The sequence below is a fragment of the Ursus maritimus genome, unplaced genomic scaffold (genome assembly GCF_017311325.1).
Source record: "Ursus maritimus isolate PB19 unplaced genomic scaffold, ASM1731132v1 scaffold_15, whole genome shotgun sequence".
In the NCBI taxonomy this organism is placed as follows: Eukaryota; Metazoa; Chordata; class Mammalia; order Carnivora; family Ursidae; genus Ursus; species Ursus maritimus.
In genome coordinates, this window is record NW_024423897.1 from 36,959,316 (window position 1) to 36,980,065 (window position 20,750).

A 20,750-nucleotide genomic window follows, 5' to 3' on the forward strand; every position below is an offset into this window, starting at 1 on the left:
ATCGAGAACAGAACAAATATAAAACATAATTTTGAAAATATTTAACCCAGTCAATTTCAAGGACTATAATTTTCGTTTAAAATAGGGCAGTTATTTTTGGGTTTTGTTCACTGATACGTCCCATACCTAGAACAGTGCCTAGTATGTAACATATTTAATAAGTATTTGTTAGATGGAAGAACCTCCATTTCAGATTACCTTTTAGCATCTTATTAGTCACTATGATTTCAATTATTTAGCTCTGAATTGATTTTGATCTAATGTATTTTGTAAAAGTTAGACCTGTGAAGGATTTAAAATATATATTGGTTTCATAGGNATTGACTTTTTGCACATTTAAGACAATCATTTTAGTGGCACATATCTTTAGCCATTTAGAATTCATAAGCTAATGAATGTAATTCTTTCTCCATCACCCTAACAGGAAGGTTCTGATTGAATATAGAATTTCCTAGTGTGTTCACTTCAACTTACAAATTTACTAGTTTAACTTTGTTCAAATTCCTATGACAGTCCGCTAGGGGGAGTGCTTTCGCAGGTCGACCAGGACACATCAGTGACGACTAATTCATTTCATGTGTCACACACAGAAAAACAGAATCTTATTTTTAAGACCTTTAGTTTGCCTTTTTGAAGTTGATCTCATTTTCTTATTAAACTGCCCTTACTACAGGAATGGGTAATCTTTTTCTCCATTTTTAATGTTTTTCCCTGTTTGATGATGGTGTGCTTCCACCTGGAATTGATGAATCAAAATAAAAATAAAATGATTTTTTAAATTCTACTTTTCTAATAACAATAAATCTTGTAACACAATCACTTTTATAAGAAGCCACAGAGTTTCTGTGGTGTATCAAGTAGTCCTGGTAAGAATTTGTTACCGTTGCTGAAAGGGCAGCATGTGGCACTCTTAACAGTTTAGGCTGGGGAATTCTTTGGAACAATGTACTGCCTTCCCTTCCCTGTCTTCACACTGACTTCCTCTTGTCTCCTCCTGAAAAAATCTACTGGGTCCTGAGAAATCGGGGTAATTGTATATTTTCTTTCTTTTCCTAATTCTGCCATAGGTGGTATTTGCACACACAGGTCAGGTTACATGCACACCGGCGGCAGCTGGCAGCCCTAACGGGGATCTCCTACTCCAGGAGTGACAGCTAGTGCCCTGATCAGAAATGCCCTGGGCAACTGTCCGGGTGCTTGTGCTGTCCATATTGCAGTCCCCACCAGAGAGTTTGATAACTAGTGGAATAAATGTTTAAAGTAGGTTTTACTTTTGAAATGAACAGCTTGTTGATCAATATAATTGATAACAGTAGTGGCTCTCGTTGGCAAAACTAGAGGTATTCAGGATGAGTAGTTCCCCGCGCTTGCATGGAAAGCACAGAAGAATCTAGTGAGGCTTGTAGCCTGTACATTTAGGCTTGGTGTCTGAGGCTTGACCCCTAAAGGGTCTTGCTTCCTGCCATTTTGTCCAGGATTTCTGGTTGCTTGTTGCTGACTGGATTGGGACAGTCTCACCTCTGGAATAGTGTCAAGTTTGCCTTAAGTGGGCCTTTCGTGGAAACTGGTGGGTGGGCTACCAAAACAGAGAAGTGGGACTTCACTGACTTAAAGGAACAGATTGCATAAACTGTTTGCATGCTCGCTGATAAATGTTTATTAAAATCTGTATGTGGGACAGTTTGGGCTTGATTTTTTTCCCTTTTCTAATTTGGTACAGAGATTGTAGGAAAATAGCTAACCCTCGTCCACCTCAAATATTTCAGTTCCTGTTAGCTAATTTAAAAAGAATCTGAAAGTTGTGAATGACCTTATTGACTCAGATCTGTTAGAAACATCAAGTGTTTGATCGGGGTGGATTGTCCAGATTGCTGGTTCCCACTGAATGAATTCCGAAAGTGGCTTAGCCCTCATCTACAGTTTTCTGAGAGAAAGCGAAAGTTTATATTCAGTTTTACTGAGCTGAATATTTCCAAGTGATTTCTTAAAACTTGGGGATTTCACAAAATACTAAAATTTTAAAACTTTCAGAACCAACACAAGTAGCAACTTACTATTTTCTCAGGTATGAGGATATTAAAATATAGGCACCATTCATTATCACCACCATTTCATTAAACAATTTAACATCAAAATCTCACAAAATGGACTACTAGCAACTTTACACTGACAATAAACACTGAAAATAGTTAAGTATTTAAAACTAATTTCAAATGCAATAACAGGATCACACTGTAACATTTTATTTTGCAAGGTTACACTTTATGCTACTGTTTTATTGATATGGGTTTGTCATTCTGGAGATCTTAAAACACTGGGGTCTCCCAAAATATTAATTTAAAAAATTTTAGTGTCATGCAAAATGGAGTCCAAATGGCCACTTCTGTTTGGTACTTTTGTTTTTTATCACAGTCGTTGAAAACCCATTTTCATCTGGATATGTGAAAATGGAAGCAGCTCTTCTGAGGCTACTTTAGTCAATTCAGAATATTCTGGGTAAGAACAGCAGGCCCGTCTCCAGACAGGGCTAAAATTAGCAAGGACAGGCTGGGTGACCAGTTCACAAGCACTGCAGAAAAGGTCAGTGGGATACAGCTGCCTTTGGCCAGGGCTGCAACCTGAGACCTTGGTACTGAGTGCCAAACTCAAAGCGCTCTGGGAGTGAGCTAAGGGAGAACACAACTGCAGGAGGAAGACTACCAGTCTACAGACAAGCCATTGGATTAATTGGTATATATGTTCTTATGCCACAGCAGCACACTACTCACCGCTATACCTTGCTTGGGTACTGGCTGATCATTAGGTTTTATAGAATGAACAAAGGACTGAAATAAAAAAATAAATAATTTTTTGAATGAAGAACCAAAATGTTCTTATAAGCACTGACTGAAATAGAGATGTTGTTAGAAGACACTTGGATTCCCAAAGACAGTCTCTGAGCTCCATTAAATCTGCCAACGTAACTGAGAATCGAAAAGAAAAATAAAAGTTTCTTAGATTGTAAACTCACAGGAATGTGATTTTTCTCCCTGGGTACAAGAAGAAGACAGTAAGGAATATAATTTGAGATTGCCAATTTCTTTTCCTAGATACACATTTGTTCAGGGGGTAAGGATGTTTTTTTGGTTTTTGTTTTGTTTTTTTTTAAACAAACTTGGTGAACATTCCTTCTGTAAAACAAGCTTCTTTAATCCAGTTTTGGGGTTGGGGGCAGCAGAGTGGGATGGAAAGTGTAACCTATGATTCAGGAAGTCAGCTTTATAATCACCAGGCTGACCTTGAACAAATCACTCTTTCTTGTCCCTAGTTTCTTCATTTATAATAAGAATCAAAAAGCCCTCTCTGACTCTTAACATGGCATGAAACCAGGGCAAATGTTTTCAGAAATCACAAGGCAGTTTTAGTGATCTGAAACAGGCTATGACTAAAGGTACTAACAAATAGTCTATTAAAATATTCACCAAAAACTACTTAGATATTGCAGAATCTTCTTTAAAAGCCAGAACTGAAAAAAAAGGAAATGTGAGTTATAGGAAATAAGAAAGGCATTAGAGTCCCAGGCACTAAGAGACTAAAAGCACCTGTTTAAAAAAAGATTTCTGACCCCCTCTCTGCCCCAAGTTATCCATCAGGAGCCTTTCTAATGGCCCCTGGGCATTTTACCTGTAATGCTGCTGCTCAGTAGACCTTTTTTTCCTCTACAGTCCTTAGTTCTGCTTTCAATCTGCCATTGCTATCAGTGTTGATAAATACATCTTGTGATCCAGAACTTTTGTTATCAACAGGTTGGCTTTATTGTTGGCTATCTTGTATAGAGGTTTTCTCTTTACTGATCACAGAAGACCTAAAGGAAAGGAGAAAACCATTTGTGCATTTTTCTTTGTTCTTGCCTTCTCATCCAGCTCCGAAGCACTGCTTTATTAGGATAGAAAGCTGGATTCTGTCTGAGGCAACTGACTATTTCACCATGTGCCCATACCCCTTAAATGTTGACTCTTCTAATAGGCCTCTAAAGTGATTCTAGAGTCTTGGTTTTTCTCCCTCAAGAGCAGGGAGCTGTTCCTTTGATTTGGATGGCAGCCAAGGATGTCTTAGACACCTGGATTGCTTTTACTCACAGCTGAAAAAATTTACCTAACTTGGGGTCTTTTATATTGTTCATCATTTTCAGGTGATCTCTTCTCATGAACACACACATTTTAGAGCCCAGAGGCCCTGCTAAGTGCTACAAAGAGGATCTATCTTCCCCATTTCCAGCCATTAAAATTCTCATACTCTGATTTCCTAATACTGGAGAAGTTGGGCTGGAGTTAGAAGTAATCTGGTCCAAAAGAAATTTGGTCCAGAAACCTGGTTTCTATTAAGTGTTCTTCAGTCATCTCCTATTTAGACCTCAAGCCTGCAATGTGTGGTTTTCATTGCCCCTATTTGCCTGAAAAAAAGTATTTGTTCCATAGAAACATGAGCTACAAAATTTTATGAGACTTTTCTTATATGCAAGTTCCACTGAAGACTGATTCATTCTCTGTCTACTACTGACTGCATAAAATACAGAAAGCTATCTGGCACTTTAACTTCCTTCTCAGTAAACCAAGAGATAATGTGATTTCAAATCTGAAGAAGAAATAGGCGCAAATTAAGTCAATTGCCCAGGGTCTCATAAACTCAGAGGTGGGCAAAAATCTGAGGGACCTCTGCTGGTGACAGTAACAAGAAATCTGCCTGGGCCTTACCACCCTCCCGCCACAAGGTGGCAGGATTCCCCTTGCCTGAAATCTCCAGGTCACTGAAAGGACACTGATCTCCATCCACAGTGTATATATTATCTTCTTTGAGTTTAAGTAATTGTGTCAGACTTGTCTGTTTCTAAGGGCTGATAAGCTCCAGCTCACTTTCAAGATGTTAACCAGCAAAATGTTTTCCACGCCAGCTCGGTGGTAGCTTTTCACCAACGATAGTTACCAATTCTCCTTTTGCTTCCTGCATCAGTGTTGTAACAAGAAGGTAATAAACTCAAAGCCCAGGCTTCAGCAAAAATTAAAGTTGCTGTTATTTTGTTACATGAATGCTGTTAGGTGGGGCACCCTGATAACCACTTTACATACATTCTACTTTCACTGCAACACTAAGAGACAGGTGCTGTTCTCTCCATTCTTGGATGAGAACGACCGGGATTACCTGCAGCTAGAAAGCGGTGGTCCCAGGGTCTGAACCCGGGCTTGTCTGTCTCCAGAGCTAGCTGTCAACCACCATGGATCATAAAGAAAAATTAGTTCATAGGGATGTACTGAAGTCACATTTCTGTCATCAGATAAAATAGTTCATTGGTGAGGTAGTTGTGTTCACAGACTTTATTATGTCCTGAAGTGGGGCCCCAATTCTCTACCCAACTACAAAGCATTCTTGTACCCTCAGTTCAAGCGTGTGCTACACCCCTTGCTTTAAAATAAAACCAAATCTTAGGTAATTTCTCTACTTTGGTTCTAAAGACTGTGTTTTATTTGCCAAAATTGAAGTCACTGACCATTTCACAAAGAATTCAGCTATATATGAATACAGTGGTTTAAAAAAAATTAATTTGGTCTCAATAGGCCAGTAGGGAAGTTTAGTACATTAAAAGTTCTGAGAAGTCCGGGAAATGAACATGTGTCACTGTTTACCCTAGGTTTTTTCCTAAACTGATCTGCCCCAGGGCCTTTCTCCCTCCTCCTCGATGTCAGTGCCACATCCCTTGCAATCAGCAACCTTGCAATACCCTCTAGGCCATGCTACCTAGTATGGCAGCCATAAAGAACTTACCATTGCTTCAATACACTGTCCTCTGTCACGCCTCAGGGCCTTTGCATATACAGTTCCTTCTTCCTGGAATGGTTTCTCTTCTCCACCGGGATGAACTGTTACTTGCCCTTCAAGAAACAACTCAGATGTAACCCTCTCAGTCTTTTTCCAACTTTTCTTAGATTGTCTCTCCTTCCCACTCGCACTGCACTGAGATTTCTACTACAGGACTCACTCATTTTCATTAATTCTTCATGGTTGCCTCTCCTACTTGATTCTTGTCTCAAGAGTAATGCCCGTGTTTTATTTATCTTTATTAGCGCCCGCATCTCTAACCGCACCTCGTGCTTAGCAGGTGCTCGTGAGATGTTTCTTGAAGGAATAAATAAAGATGAGGACAGACTCAGAATGTTTAGGTGACCAAAGGTCCCGTAGCTATTTCATGGCAGCGCTGGGTGTCACACATGAGGTGCCTTCACTCAAAGTATCCAGCTCTTGTCGCTCTGCCCGAATAGCAAATTTGTGACATTGTGGGGGTCAGCTATCTCCCCACCCGTACCCGACGACAATACTAATAAATCAGCTCCACCAAACCACAGCGCTTTGCTCTGGAATGTCAAGCATGCCTCCAGGAAACCACGAACAGAGTGGGCCCATGAGATGAAAAATATTCGCTCTCCTTGCCCTATTCCACATTATATCCTATGAATCCATTTTTGTGGACAAGGCAGAGGGCTGTAGATGGTAGAATTTCTCCCCTGTTTTGCTACAGACAAGGCACCCCGAACTATCTCTCTGTCACTTAGCAGCCTCTGTTCCTGTTCAGGGAGGCCCGAAGGTGAGGCTAAAGGCTCCCTTCCCCATCTGCCCCGATGCCTCCAGCTCTTCCTAGTATCCTGATTTGGACAAGCTGCTGCCCCCTTGGCATCAGGACCAAGAGCAGATTTGCCTCCCACCGATTCATACACCAAGGTTTGCCCAAATATCCCCCCCGCCCCGTTTTGTTGAGGCAGTGTTGGAATATTTACTGATAGACGACAGGAAAAGAATAGGAATGCAGCGCCCGGGAAACCAGCCGATGGAGCATAAAGGTCATCACGCAGGTCTTGCCAAGGCTGGTTTGGCTGACACAGCACATCAGCTCTTCTCCGCCTTGCCGCACCTCCCTCTGTAGATAATCTCCCCAAATCCTACTTTCCTTGGCTTTCCGTCTCTAGCCCCTCAGCCCAGAAGAGGCTGTTCTGTTCTGTTCCCATGACCAAGAGGACAGCAGACCACTAATCGATCAGTGGGCGCTCCTTCTTTCCCCTCTTGTGAAGAGAAAAGGACAGTTCTCCCTGCTGCTTCTGCTGGTTTCTACATCTTAAGCCCCTTCAAAAGTAATACCGAAATAGCTTTTTGGCATGTGGCTGTCCTAGAAACATTTAAAAATAACAAAAATGAAGTTGATGCACCACACTCTCATCCTTCCAATATGTCCGCATGACTAGCTGGAGTTGTCCAAGTAGCTAGGATTTACTGAGTATTTATTTATTGAGCTAGTATTTATTTACCATAAGCTAGACCCTGTGCCGAGTGCCTTACGTAAAAATCTCATTTATTCTTCATTACGTTTCCCTTTTATAGATACTATTCTAGTCCTCTAGTTAGAGCTATACTCTTTAAAAATTTATCTTTTTTACTATCACAGGTATAATACATATTTTTTGTAAGAAAAAGTCAAATAACACAAATACATAATATAGAAGTTGAAAGTCCCCCATAATCCTATGTCCCAGAGATAATTACTGTTACTTTACTAACTATATATTTATATATATTTATGGGTTATACTCTATATAATACTCAATCATATGTATTTTTCATGTTTTTACCTTCAATAATATATCTGCAATATTTTTCTATAACTCTTCAAAGCTCCACTTCATGCTTCTGAATGACCATATTATATGATCATAAACATGGACCTCATTATATTGACCATAAATGTACTGGTGTTGCTACTGGTGGACATTTGAGTTTTTTCTACTGTTTTGCTATCATGAAAACAATCTGGGTTGCCTGGCTGGTTCAGTCGGTTAAGCCTCTGACTCTTGATTTTGGCTCAGGTCATGATCTCCGGTTCGTGAGATGGAGCCTCGCGTCGGGCTCCCTGCTCAGCACGGAGTCTGCTTGTCCCTCTCTCTCTGCTCATCCCCCCCTCTCCCCTGCATTCTAAATAAATAAATAAATAAATAAATAAATAAATAAAAATAAATAAATAAATAAATAAATAAAGCAAAATCTTAAAAATAAAATCTACAAGGAAGACAGAAGGCCCTCCTTCTGCATGACCCCCAAATAATACAATAGTACTTACAATAATGAACAATTCACAGAAGCTTACTATGTGCCATATATTAAGTAAAGCACTTAAAATAGACTGCTCTTATTATTCACATTTTCAAGATTAGTTTTTAATTTGTTTTTAAGTAAACTCCACATCCAACATGGGGCTCAAACTCACAACCCACAAATCAAGAGGCATACGCTCTACCAACTGAGCCAGCCAGGGGGCCCGTCAGATTTTTTTTCAGATGAAGAAAGGGAGACACAGGAAACCTCACTGCAAATGGGAAAGCTCAAATTTGAGCCCTGCTTTGATTCCAAATCACACTGCATATATTATCTCTAAAATAATCTCTCCCAAGCCCTTTCATTTCACATTTACATATTCCATGGGTTTCTTATCCATTCCCTTCACTTCAGAATCTATCTCCTTGAGCTCCTGGACCATTCAGCCTACTAGACATTGCCAAGTGGATGCATTGTGGGTACCTCACAGTTAACACATCCAAAACAGAAATCATCATCTTCCTCAGACCCTCTAGACATCCTCCAGGATGATCTCCACTTGTCAACACTATTTTAGTAGCATTGCCATTCACCCAATTGTCCAAGCTAGGAACTTCGAAGCCTCCTGTGACTCCTGCCTCCATTACACCTCACATCTAATTGGTGCTAACGTCTTGTTAGAGCAGGTCACAAACTGTTTCTCAACCCATCCTCTCCACCTTCCTCCTACTATGGCTTTAGATAATTAAGGCTCCCAACACCTCCTCCTTGGATTGTTGTATCTGCCTCCTATCTGATCTCCCGACTTCTAAAATCTCCCTCGGTCCCATCCATCCTTCCATTGCTGTCAGAGTTAATGCTGTAAAGCCAATAATTGATCATGTCATATCTTGCTTAAATCCTTCTGACTAGTAAATAAGTTCTAAACTCCTTAGCATGGCACATAAAACATCACATAATCTGGCCCTAATTTATCTTTCCACACTCATCTCCAGCATGTTCTTACTCACGGACCTTAAACTACAACCTCCCTCGGTCACTTGTGTTTCCTCAGAAATATCAAACATCTCCATGCCACTGTGCTGTTGCTCGTGCTACCTGAAATGCCGTCCTCTGGCTTCTCTGCTACCTGCTGATAGTTTACTTTTCTTTGAAGACCCAGCAGCCTGCCCCCAGTGTACACACAGTTTCCACCCATATGTCTAATCTCCCAATTTATTACTTGTCCTCTTTGTTTACATTTCTATTAATGCTTTACTATAGACTAGTCATCTGGTCATGCGTGTCTATTTTTCTGAAAGGACTCTATCTTAAATATATTGTATTTTTAGTGCCTAGAAGGAGCTTGATACGTAAATAATTAAAACTGAAGTACATTTGTGATTTAGCTAAAAGTTTACTCCTAAATCTGAGATGTTCTGTGCCTTTTCAATACATTAAAATCTTTACATGAGGATTGCAACTATCATTTAACCTTAGAATTAACTCCTATTTCAAGGGGCCATTTCTGCTTTCACTTCTTTGCAGAGGCTTTAAAAGCCAAGGATTTGGGCTCCTGGCAATGAATGTCCAGGGAACGTTGTCACTGGGTTTCCGGAGGAGGTGGGGTAGAAAGCACAAGAGCACATTGGAAAACTAGCAGAGTTCCAGGACATCTGGGATTGATTATTCCAGCGAGATGCTCAAGCAAAGAGAACAATTTTTGTACTGGGTTTTTGGGGTTGTTTTTTTTTTTTTTTTTTTTTTTGACATCTGGGCTTTGGCAGCTCCTCCTATGGGTTTGCTCAGCAGTTCTTGAGGAATGAGATATGGGCCTGTTTTGGTGGAAGAAAAACCTCTACTGACTCAACTTCTCCCACAGCAGAGTCCTTCAAAAGACTCTTCCTCTTACATGGATCTTCTTGGCAGGTCACGGTCTCACGGTCCTTTACAGAGAGAACCGGTCTCCATGCACCTAAAGCAGTTCCTACTACCTGGGGCCTGAATTAGGTTAGACCAACCTCTCCTAATTTCTCCTTCTCCTGTGATTCTTTTCAAACCATGGACAAGGAACAAGGAACAAGGAACAGTGAGACACTGGAGGAAAACCTCAGGCTCCTGAGGAAGTAGATTCACTCCAGCTACTCCGAAGCTTCTCTTGTTAAATACAAGCCGAGTAGAACTTTAGCTCCAGTTTTGAGGGGGGCGGGGGGGAAAGCTGTTTTGCAAACACTGACTGAGCACATACTCGGCCAGCCACCGTCCTATGCATGTCCCATACGTTATTTTATTTAAAACTCACAACTTTACGTGGTATACTATTATCTGTATTTTCATGATGGAGAAACCAAGGTTCAAGGAGGTTAAATGATTTTCCCCAGGCCACATACTTCGTAAGTGGCAGAGGCAGGTTAAGCTGACAGGGATGAATCCAGTAATGCATATTCTTTACTCATTACTTGTAAAATAAAATGATAATAGTTGCACGATAGACAAAAGCTTCTCATTTAAACATTCAGACCTATGACCTCCAGCATCTCAGAAAGATCATCATTATCATTACTATTATTATTATTATTATTATTATTCCAACATCCACTGAGCATTAAGGACCTCTCAGGACTTGATCTAAGTATGCTGTATTATATATAATCCTATTCTCACAAAAGCCACCTTTTGAGCAAGGGACTATTATTTCCTTAATAAATAGAGGCCGAGAAAGGCTGAATCACTTCACTGAGGTCAGAGAGCTGAGGCTGGAGGCTGAGTTTGAAATCCAGTCTCCCTTCAGAGCGTAAGCTGCATTGCCCACAAAGAGCACCTCTGGAGACCTACCTGCTAACCAGGTGTCTCCATATGCATTCTCAGATTCATCAAAGTCAGAATCCCTATTCCATAGTAAAAAGGAGTGTAGTTTTGAAATACGATAGATGTGGGTTCAAATCTTACTTCACTTACCAGCTAGGGGATTCTGACCCTCAGTTTCAACACCTGAACATGGGAGATAAAAACATCTACCTAGTAGGATTATTTGTGGGTTAGAAATAGTGTATGTATTTTACAATGCCAGGGAATTGGAAGGAGTTCTATATTATACCTATTATTTTGTTATGGGGGCACCTGGGTGGCTCAGTCGGTTAAGCATCTGACTCGATTTCAGCTCAGGTCATGATCTCAGGGTTGTGAGATGGAGCCCCAAGGTGCAGTGGCTGCTTGAGACTCTCTCTCCCTCTGGCCCTTCCCCCTCCTAAAAAAATACATATATATATATATAGCATATATATATTATTATACATATTATATATAACTATATTTTCTGAAAGTTCATTTCTGAACTTTATATATTTATATATCATCATATATAACTATATATTTATATATATAACTATATATAACTAAATATGTAACTATTTATTTTCTGAAAGTTCATTTCTGAAATGAACTATATATATGTATATATATATGTATATATATGTATATATATATATACACACACACACACACATAACTATCTATATATAGTTATGGTTCTTAACCAGGAAAATATACTTTCATACCCACTAGCAGGTAGGGGGCAAAGTTCCCCATACATCATCCTCACATGGACATCACTAGAGAGGCTAGAGAACCCTCTTCTGGATACTGACAAAGCAGGACACAGTCTTCTGTTGGGCCTAGTGGAGGTGTGGCTCTGACTCAGGTGGGTGGGGACAGGATGGGCTGAATGTGTTCTCTCTGCTCATCTTGTCCCTCACCTGTCCAGCCTGGCGAGAAACATACCCATTGTGAGCCACCTCCAGTGAACTACAGTCAGGGTCCTGACTCTCACTCCGTAACAATGCCCCTCCTTATCAGAGGCTCTAAGGGAAAAGCACATGGCCTTTAGAGTCCCACTGGCTTAGGCCCAAACCTCTAAGACTAAGTGAATTTAGACAAGTCCCTTCGCAGAACATTGGGCTCCCTTCCGTCAGATGAGAGCTATCATATGGGCATTTGTGAGGAGTAAGTACTTCATGACTAGGATCTAGCTCACTTATAGGCACTTAGTATACACCCAACAAATTTTAATTATCTTCTTTCTTTGAAGAGAATAGTTCAAGGTCAACATCATTCTAATATGAACAAAAAGCAATGATATGCCAAAGACAAAGAAGGAGGCAAGTCTGCACGAAACACTCTTTTAATACTAACTTTGGAGATAATTAAATCCCCCCCAAAAGAAACCTTGCCTTATATTGAAGGACCTAGATTTTGTATATTCAGCAAGAAGAAATAAGTAATGTATTCGTTTACTTTGTATAAGTCCATGTTGGATCTGTCGCAAGTTGTCAGCTGAGACGCCATCTTGCAGGATTTGGTTCCAATGCTCAGCATTGAAAGAGATACTATGAATACTAAGTATTATTGCAGCAGACCCCCATAACATCAGTTTCTGAGGCACTACTGGAAATCGACTAGTTACCTCCAAAGGATGTGGCCAAATCCATAGTACAGGTTGGCATTCTGCCTTACTAGCAAGAACAACAGAGGTGCTAACCCCTAGCTGAATGAATCTGGGTGAGGCCACACTATCCACAGACCCACACGGATGACCTGGTTGATGACCAGAGTCAGAACTCACCTCTGCAACAGGGTAAGGAGGTCTCTCGTGTCTCTGCTCTTACTGTGCTCACTTCCGTAGAAAAGGATTTGAATCATCAGACACTGTAGGTACGTTGAGAAACACAGCAGGTTAAAGAGAATCCGATGGCAAGCACCTTCATAATAAACCAAACTCAGGAGAGCACCAGTGGAACAGAGGTATCATGAGCTTACATTTCAAATGTCTGCAACACATCTCCTCCTGGTTCCCACCACGGAGGACAAGGAGCCTGAGTTGAAGGCTCTGCACACTCCCAGGCTCTATGTGCATCATTCCACCTCAGTGCACCTACCACTGCCATGTGTGGCTACGGGTCACCAAAGTAACAGGGCCCAAACAGGGCTGCCGGAGTGGTTTCCATGCGGATTTTCCAAATAGCTATCACCAAATGGATGGACATCAATGAAATCTGTGTACGGGTCCTAAATCTGCATTGCATTCTCAGGCTGTATCACTTTACTCTTGGGCAGTTTTCCATGTAAAATTTTATTGCTGACCTCTCTTTCCAATCAAGATGGGATAATAGGGATCAGATTTACCCTTGCACTTGAAACAGCCAAAAAGAGAAAGAGTAAATAAAATATATGAAACGATCTTCAAGACGCTGAACATCAGCAAACAAAGAGCAGTGGTCCCTGAGAGAGGGCAATAAGTGAGATAAATGCTATGACTGCCCCCAGATTATTGCTTTGAGAGCATTTCCAGGCCATGATGCAGGGAAAGGAACAAGTGAAGCTTAGCAGACTCCTTGAATTGAGGATAAGGAGATGAGAGTTCCAGGGGACTCTCAGAGCAGAGTAAAAGAGAAGAGACAGCTGCACAGAAAGAGATCCAGGAATATCTGTAGTGGGTCCCCCTGCGTATTCAGCAGAGTACTGATTAGCACATCTATGTGAGAAAACTCCCAAAGGTGGGGAAAGAATCAACTGAAGGGGCTGGAGGGAAAGGGCCTGGTGCTTATACAGGGCTAGGTATAGTGCTTATTCCAACCAGCCAATCTGGAAAGCCTCATTTTTCATGGACCTTCGGGTGGTGAACTCAGAAGGCTTTCGCCTCTGTAATGGGGGATAATTAGCCCTTGACTAAATGCTGCTCTAGTTTCATCTACTGACTCTTAAAAAGCAAGACCTAAAAGGACAAAACTATAAATTAACTGACTTCCAGAAAAAGTTCAAAAATACTTATAGGAATACAAAAATGTCCAGCACCCAATAAGGTAAAATATACAATGCCTGGCATCCAAACAAAGATAGCAAGGCATGTAAAGAAGCAGGAAAGTGTGATCCATATGAGAAAAATCAATCAAAATCAATCCCAAACTGATACAGATGTTAGAATTAGCAGAGATGTATATTAAAACTGTTATTGTAACTTTAATCATGTATTAAAAAAATTAAGTGGGGACATGAAAAACATATTTTTTTTTAAAAGACCCAAATCAAACTTCTGTAGATGAAAATGTCTGAAAGGAACAATACACTGGATGGGATTAAAGAGTTCAACATTGAAGAAAAAAATCAGTGATCTTGAAGGCACAGGAATAGGAACTATCCATAAAAAATAATGGATTATAGCAGTAGGTACAGAAAAATTATTTTTATAATATCCAATACCCAATTTTAGAAAATCCAACATCTATTCCTGATTTAAAAACAACAACGGGGGCGCCTGGGTGGCACAGTGGTTAAGCGTCTGCCTTCGGCTCAGGGCGTGATCCCGGCGTTATGGGATCGAGCCCCACATCAGGCTCTTCTGCTGGGAGCCTGCTTCTTCCTCTCCCACTCCCCCTGGTTGTGTTCCCTCTCTCGCTGGCTGTCTCTATCTCTGTTGAATAAATAAATAAAATCTTTAAAAATAAAAAAAATTTAAAAAAATAAAAAATAAATAAAAACAACAACGATTCCTTAGCAAAACAGGAGTAGAAGGGAATCTCCTCACCCTAAGAAAGTATCTATAAAAAAATCTACAGCTAACTCAAACCTAATTGATGAAAGACTAAATTAGTTTCCCCTGAAAACAGGACTTAGACAAGGTTGCCCGTTCTCACCACTCCTATTGAACATTGTACTAGATGTTCTGGCCAATGTGATAAGAAATAAAAGGCATCCAAATCAGAATGAAAGACGTAAAACTTTATTTGCAGATGACACGATCATCTATGTAGAAAATCTGATGAATCTATAAACAGCTACTAGAACAAGTGAGATTAGTAAAGTTATGGGACGCAAAATTATGATGTTAAAAAATCCCTGTATTTCTATATACTAGCTCCAACAATCAGAAATTGAAATTCATATATAATACATTTAAAATAGCATCAAAATAGGGAATCAGTATGAATAAAACTAAGAAAAGATGCACAAGATATGTACATTGAAAACTATAAAAAATATTATTGGGAGAAATTAAAGGTCATCTACACAAATGGAGGAACACCATATGTTCATGGGTAAGAAGCTCAAGAGTGTTAAGAGGTTAGTTCTCCCCAAGCTGATGTATACATTCAGTGTAATCTCGATCTAAATCCCAGCACATGTTTTTGGAGAAATTGATATAGTGATTCTAAAATTCCTGCGGAAGTGCAAAGATACTAGAACACTCGGAACAACACTGAAAAAGAAAAACAAAGTTTAAAAACTAACACTACCTGACTTTAAGACCTGTTTTAAAGCTACCATAATCAAGACAGCATGATATTGGCATCAAGATAGGAAAACAGAGGGTGCCTGGCTGCCTCAGTTGGTAGGACTCTTGATCTCAGGGTCATGAGTTCAAGCCCCACTTTGGGTGTGGAGCCTACGTTTAAAAAAAGAGAAAAACAGATCAGTGGAATAGAAAAGAATCCATAAATAAATCCACATCCGCACACACATAAACTGATTTTTGACAAAGGTGCAAGGATAATTCAGTAGAGAAAGGAATGTTTTTTCAATAAAAATGGTGCTAGAACAACCAGATAGCCATATGCAAAATTAATTAATTAATTAAACTGAGATCCAGTCCTAGTACCATATAGGAAAACTGACTCGAGTGGATCATAGACCTAAACGTTAAACCCAAAACTACAAACAATTCTAGAAGAAAACACAGGAGAGAAATCTTTGTGACTTCGGTTAGGCAAAGATTTCTTAGATAGAACATCAAAAGCACAATCTATAAGAGAACAAATTGATAAACTGAACTTGATTAAATTTTAAAACTTCTGCTCTTCAAAAGACACTTGTTAAGAAAATAAAAAGGCAAACTGCCGATGGAGAGAAAATATTTCCAAATCATGTATCTGTTAAAAACGTGCATCCAGAATATGTAAGAACTTTCATTTTTTTTCATTTATAGCATTATTTATGGCATGAACTAGGAACGTGTTTATACAAACACATGACAATTGTACATCGGCAACTTTACAATTATATTAAAGGAGGCATATAGAGGTCTACAGGCACCGTATACACCACGGTTAGGATATATGAAGATCTTTTAAAAAAATCATAAGAAAGCAAACAACTAATGAAAAATGAGCAAAAGATTTGGATCAGCACTTCACCCAAGAAGATAAAATGAGAAATAAGTACAGAGAAAGATGCTTAAGAGAAACACAAATTAAAACCAAAATGAGGGGCGCCTGGGTGTCTCAGCAGTTCGAGCGTCCGACTTGTGATTTGGGTTCAGGTCATGATCTCATGGGTTGTGAGACTGAGCCCCGTCCTGGCTCCACACCCAGCGGGGAGTCTGCTTAGAATTCTCTCCTTCTCTCTCTCTGCCCCTCCCCCTGCTCATGATCTCGCGCTCTCTCTCTCTGAAAAAAAGAGAGAGAAAAAGAAAGAAAGAGAAAAAGAAAGAAAGAAAGAAAGAAAGAAAGAAAGAAAGAAAGAGAGTGAGAGAAAGGAAGGAAGGAAGGAAGGAAGGAAGGAAGGAAGGAAGGAAAGAAGGAAGAAAGAATCTTTAAAAACACACACAATGAGATACCACTGCATACCTGTTAGGGTGGCTACAATTAACAGCACTGGCCACACCAGCTACTGGCAAGGGTGTGGAGGAACTGAATTCTCTGCTTGGTGGGAACATAAACATGATGCAACCATTTGCCAAAATTGTGGCAGTTTCTTAATAAAGGTGAACATGCGCCTGTATTACTTAGCCATTTCACTCCTAAGGACTGACCCAAGAGAAGAAAGTATATATCCATACAAAGACTTGTGCATGAACATTCGTCGCAGCTTTCTCGATAATCAGCCCAAACTGGAAACTGTCAAATGTTCATCAGGTGGGTATGGATAAAAAAAATCATGTTGTTCATGTAACGTAATACTCAGCAATAAAAGCAAACCACGATACACAATAATATGGATAAGTCTCAAAATAATTATGCTGAAAGAACGATGAAAAATGTGTAACTATAGGATTCTACTTACGTAAAATTTTAGAAAATGCTAAGGTAGCTATAGCAACGAAGCAAACCAGTTATTGCCTGGAAGTGCGGTTGGGGGAGGGGTGGAACTGATTAATTACCAAGGGGCGTGGGGAAACTTTTGGGGGTGACTGATATATATTCATGACCTTGATGGTGGTCATGGTTTCACAGGTCAAGATGTTAAAACTGATCAACCTGTATACCTCAAAATGTGTGCGGTTTATCGTATGCAAATAAAAATTATTCCAGCGCAAGTCTGTAATTTTTAAGGTTTGTCTTTTCTCTATCTTCTCACCTCCGCCCAACTACATTGAACTGTGATTCCTTTTACAAGAAAACTGGGCTGGCCAAGAAAAAAAGGTTAGCCAAAAGTGTCAGCCCCTTTATGCTCTACTCTGTCTGCCAAAGGGGTTTCCTCACAGCATCAACTTCTGCTGAGGTCTCTTGCCTTCCTTTCAGCTCCAGGAGTAGTTTCCAGTCCCCAGAACAGCATCTATTAACATCGGCTAATTCAGAAACTTCCTTGCCAGCATCCCACGCACGGTGGATCCCCAGCATGAGGAAGGTGTTCGAACCTCAAAACAAGAGCCTTACCGTCAGCATGCCCTTCTACGCCTCCCCGCCTTTCCGGGCTGGGACACTGAACTGGGGTCTAAAGCCCTAAGGATAAAAGCCGATAGCGAAGATCCAGCCCCCTTAATAACATATTTTCTGATTCTGTTTAGTTAACCTGAAATGAGATAAAATCTCTCCAGCCGTGATGTTTGTACAATGTCCACCCTTTGCTCACATGAGTATTGATTGGTCTTTACCAACTTTTCCTCTGACCTTGAACCAATTTAGATTTTATGTAGAGACATCCCTACCGATCTCACCATGTCTTTAGCCTTGGTCTGTCAGTATTCTGACTAGCTGAACCACAGTTTGGTCACATCTCTGGCCAGATCCTACTACAAGACACAAACGTCCAGGGTCGTCTGAGCCTCCCAGAAGGGGAATCGGTATTTGGGTAAGAATGGTTTTTATACAAGGTGTTCCTGATTCCGCCCAACCTTGAGGGCTTTCCTGATATTCTGCCGCCGCCAGACCTAGGTTCCAACACTGGGGTGTTACTGTTTTAAGACTCTGGTCCAGGCATAGACACAACAGAAGTTTCTGTATCATGTTCTCTCTTAGCACATCTAAGAAAGCGAAATTTCGCTTTACTTAAAAAATAAAAAGGAATAGAAAAGGAAGGAAAAAAGAAGAAAAGAAAGAAAGGGAGGTGAAGGGAAGGAGAAGGGAGGGGAGGGTTGGGAAAGAAAGGGAAAATACACACACACACACACACACACACACACACCCCAGACACATCACTCCTCACATTGTGCTTACAGGCCCGGGAGAAAACGTAAAAAGCAGCCAGCGTTCACCTTCCTTAACAGCTGAATTGCCTTTCTGAGCTCTCCTTTGGCAAAGCAGATCCTGCCCATGTTATAAAACGTTTCGGCCACCTTTTCACTGCAGTCACCATAGCTGATGACCTGAGACTTCAGCGCGGCCTTCAGCAGTCGGTAAGCCTCCTAGGGAATTAAAGAAAAGTGTTTTATAATTATCCTGGCAATTCTGAGGGCCCACGCCAGTTCTAGTCCATTAGCTCTATGGAGGAGGCGTTCTACGCCACACTGACGTAACCCACCAGGGTCAGGCCGTTGTGACCTTGTCACCCAAGTACCGTGTTTCTGTGAAGAGTTAACAGTTCAATGTTACGTTTAATAATAGCAGTTAAGTCATGCATGACTACTCTCTGAGAAAGGAACCATAACATCTCTTTTCCAGATGAAGGAATGGACACTAATAAAAGCTAAGGATCTTGCCCAAGATCCTACTGCCCCTTGTTGGATTTGCTTGTTCAGATTTACCTGTTTTTCCCCGTTTTGGACAAGCCATTTGCAGAATTCTTCAATGGTTGTCAGGGTTTCATAATCTGTTGGGCCCAGTGTTGCTTGATATGCATTGATACTTTTTATAAAATATATCTCAACAGCATCTGCAAAAAAGGGGAACATTTAAGGCGGGCCACGAGCCTGTACGAGCAGCTAATACAGCTTTGGCTCAATGAGACATTTCATACTCAAAGGCATTGCCTGTTCTCATTCCAGGTCTCATCAGACCCTCAAAAAGTCTGAGATTTAATTTGATGGCATCAGTTGATATAATTTTATTCTGTTGATGGAAGGTATGGATTTTTCTGTAGAAAAAGAAAGCCATGCCTGAACAGCCTATCCTAACACCCCAAATAACTACCATATTCAACTCCCAAGTGTAATGTAAGACTACATATTTAGCTAAATTAAACTCTGATAGAGAGTATTGTTTACTGGGATTCCTGCTAGGGGTGTGTGTGTGTGTGTGTGTGTGTGTGTGTGTGTAGAGGGAGAGTTTTTGTTTCTAAAGTATTTAAATAGAGTTGTTATTGTTTAAAAATTTACTTTTAATGTTGTCTTTTATTCCAAACATAATAGATGTTTATGTAATCAGTCTAGAAAATGCAATAGAAGCAAAAAGAAAATGACAATTATCTCCACACACACTACTCAGAAACAGGCACTGTTAACATTTTTTACCACTGTATTAAGGTATAATTGGCATACCACACATTCAACCATTGTAATTACACAGTCTGATGAAGTTTTAGTAAATTTATAGTTATGTAATCATGATCAAAATCCAGTTTTAGAAGATATCCATCACCCCCAAAGTTTCTTCATGGCTGGTTGCAATCAATGCCTGCTCTCATCCCGTCTCAGGCAATCACTGATCTTTGTTTTATCTCTGTTTTTGCCTCTTCTAGAAATCTCATGTAATTGGATTCATACGACGTGTAGTCTTTTGTGATTCCTTCATGCATCATGCTGTTTTTGAGGTCCATCTACACTCTTGCATGAATGAGTACTTTAGTCCTCCTGCTGAGTACATACACATTTTGTTTACCATTCACAAGCTGATGAATGTCTGTGTTTGTGTATATAGCCTATTACCCACATATCAGTCAAGTCTCTTCATTCCTTTCTGTAGATTTGGGTTACCATGTGCTCCCATTTTCTTTCTGCCTAAGGGCTTCGTTTAGTATTTATTTTAGGTCAAGACTGCTACCAACGAATCTTGTTTATTAGGAAATGTCTATCTCACCTTCATTTTTTTAGAAGTATTATTTATTTATGCAATCTCTACACCCATGTGGGGCTCGAACTCACAACCCCGAGACCAAGAGTCACATGCTCTTCTGACTGAGCCAGTAAGGCACCCCTCACCTTCATTTTCAAAGGGTAGTTTCCTGAATATACATTCTTAGTTGAATTTTATTCCAATACTTTGAATATGTTTTTCCACTACATTCTAGCCTCCATTATTCTGATGGAAAATCAGCCATTAATCATATTGTTGTTTCCCTGCACAGAGCTGTTTTTCCACCACTGCTTTCAAGATTTTTTTTTGTCATTCAGCAATTTGACTATGTGCCTAGTTATGGTTCTCTTTGTGCTTATTTTACTTGGCATTGAGAATTTCGGATCTGTAGATAACAAACTTGGGAAGTTTGGGGCCATTATTTCTTTGGATAATTTG

General features: G+C 40.2%; 1 protein-coding gene across 1 annotated transcript in view; it reads right to left on the minus strand.

The window, feature by feature from the left end:
- Positions 1-1,826: 1,826 nt before the first annotated feature.
- Positions 1,827-20,750, minus strand: part of TTC23L (tetratricopeptide repeat domain 23 like) — a 55,621-nt gene continuing 36,697 nt past the window's right edge. Inside the window, exons 9-13 of the mRNA XM_008692655.2 lie at positions 19,046-19,173; positions 18,557-18,706; positions 12,713-12,795; positions 5,800-5,906; positions 1,827-3,844 (exon numbers count right to left, since the gene is read on the minus strand). Coding sequence (XP_008690877.2) covers positions 5,825-5,906; positions 12,713-12,795; positions 18,557-18,706; positions 19,046-19,173 — 443 coding nt within the window. The 3' untranslated portion in view covers positions 1,827-3,844; positions 5,800-5,824. The remainder of the gene's footprint in view (positions 3,845-5,799; positions 5,907-12,712; positions 12,796-18,556; positions 18,707-19,045; positions 19,174-20,750) is intronic.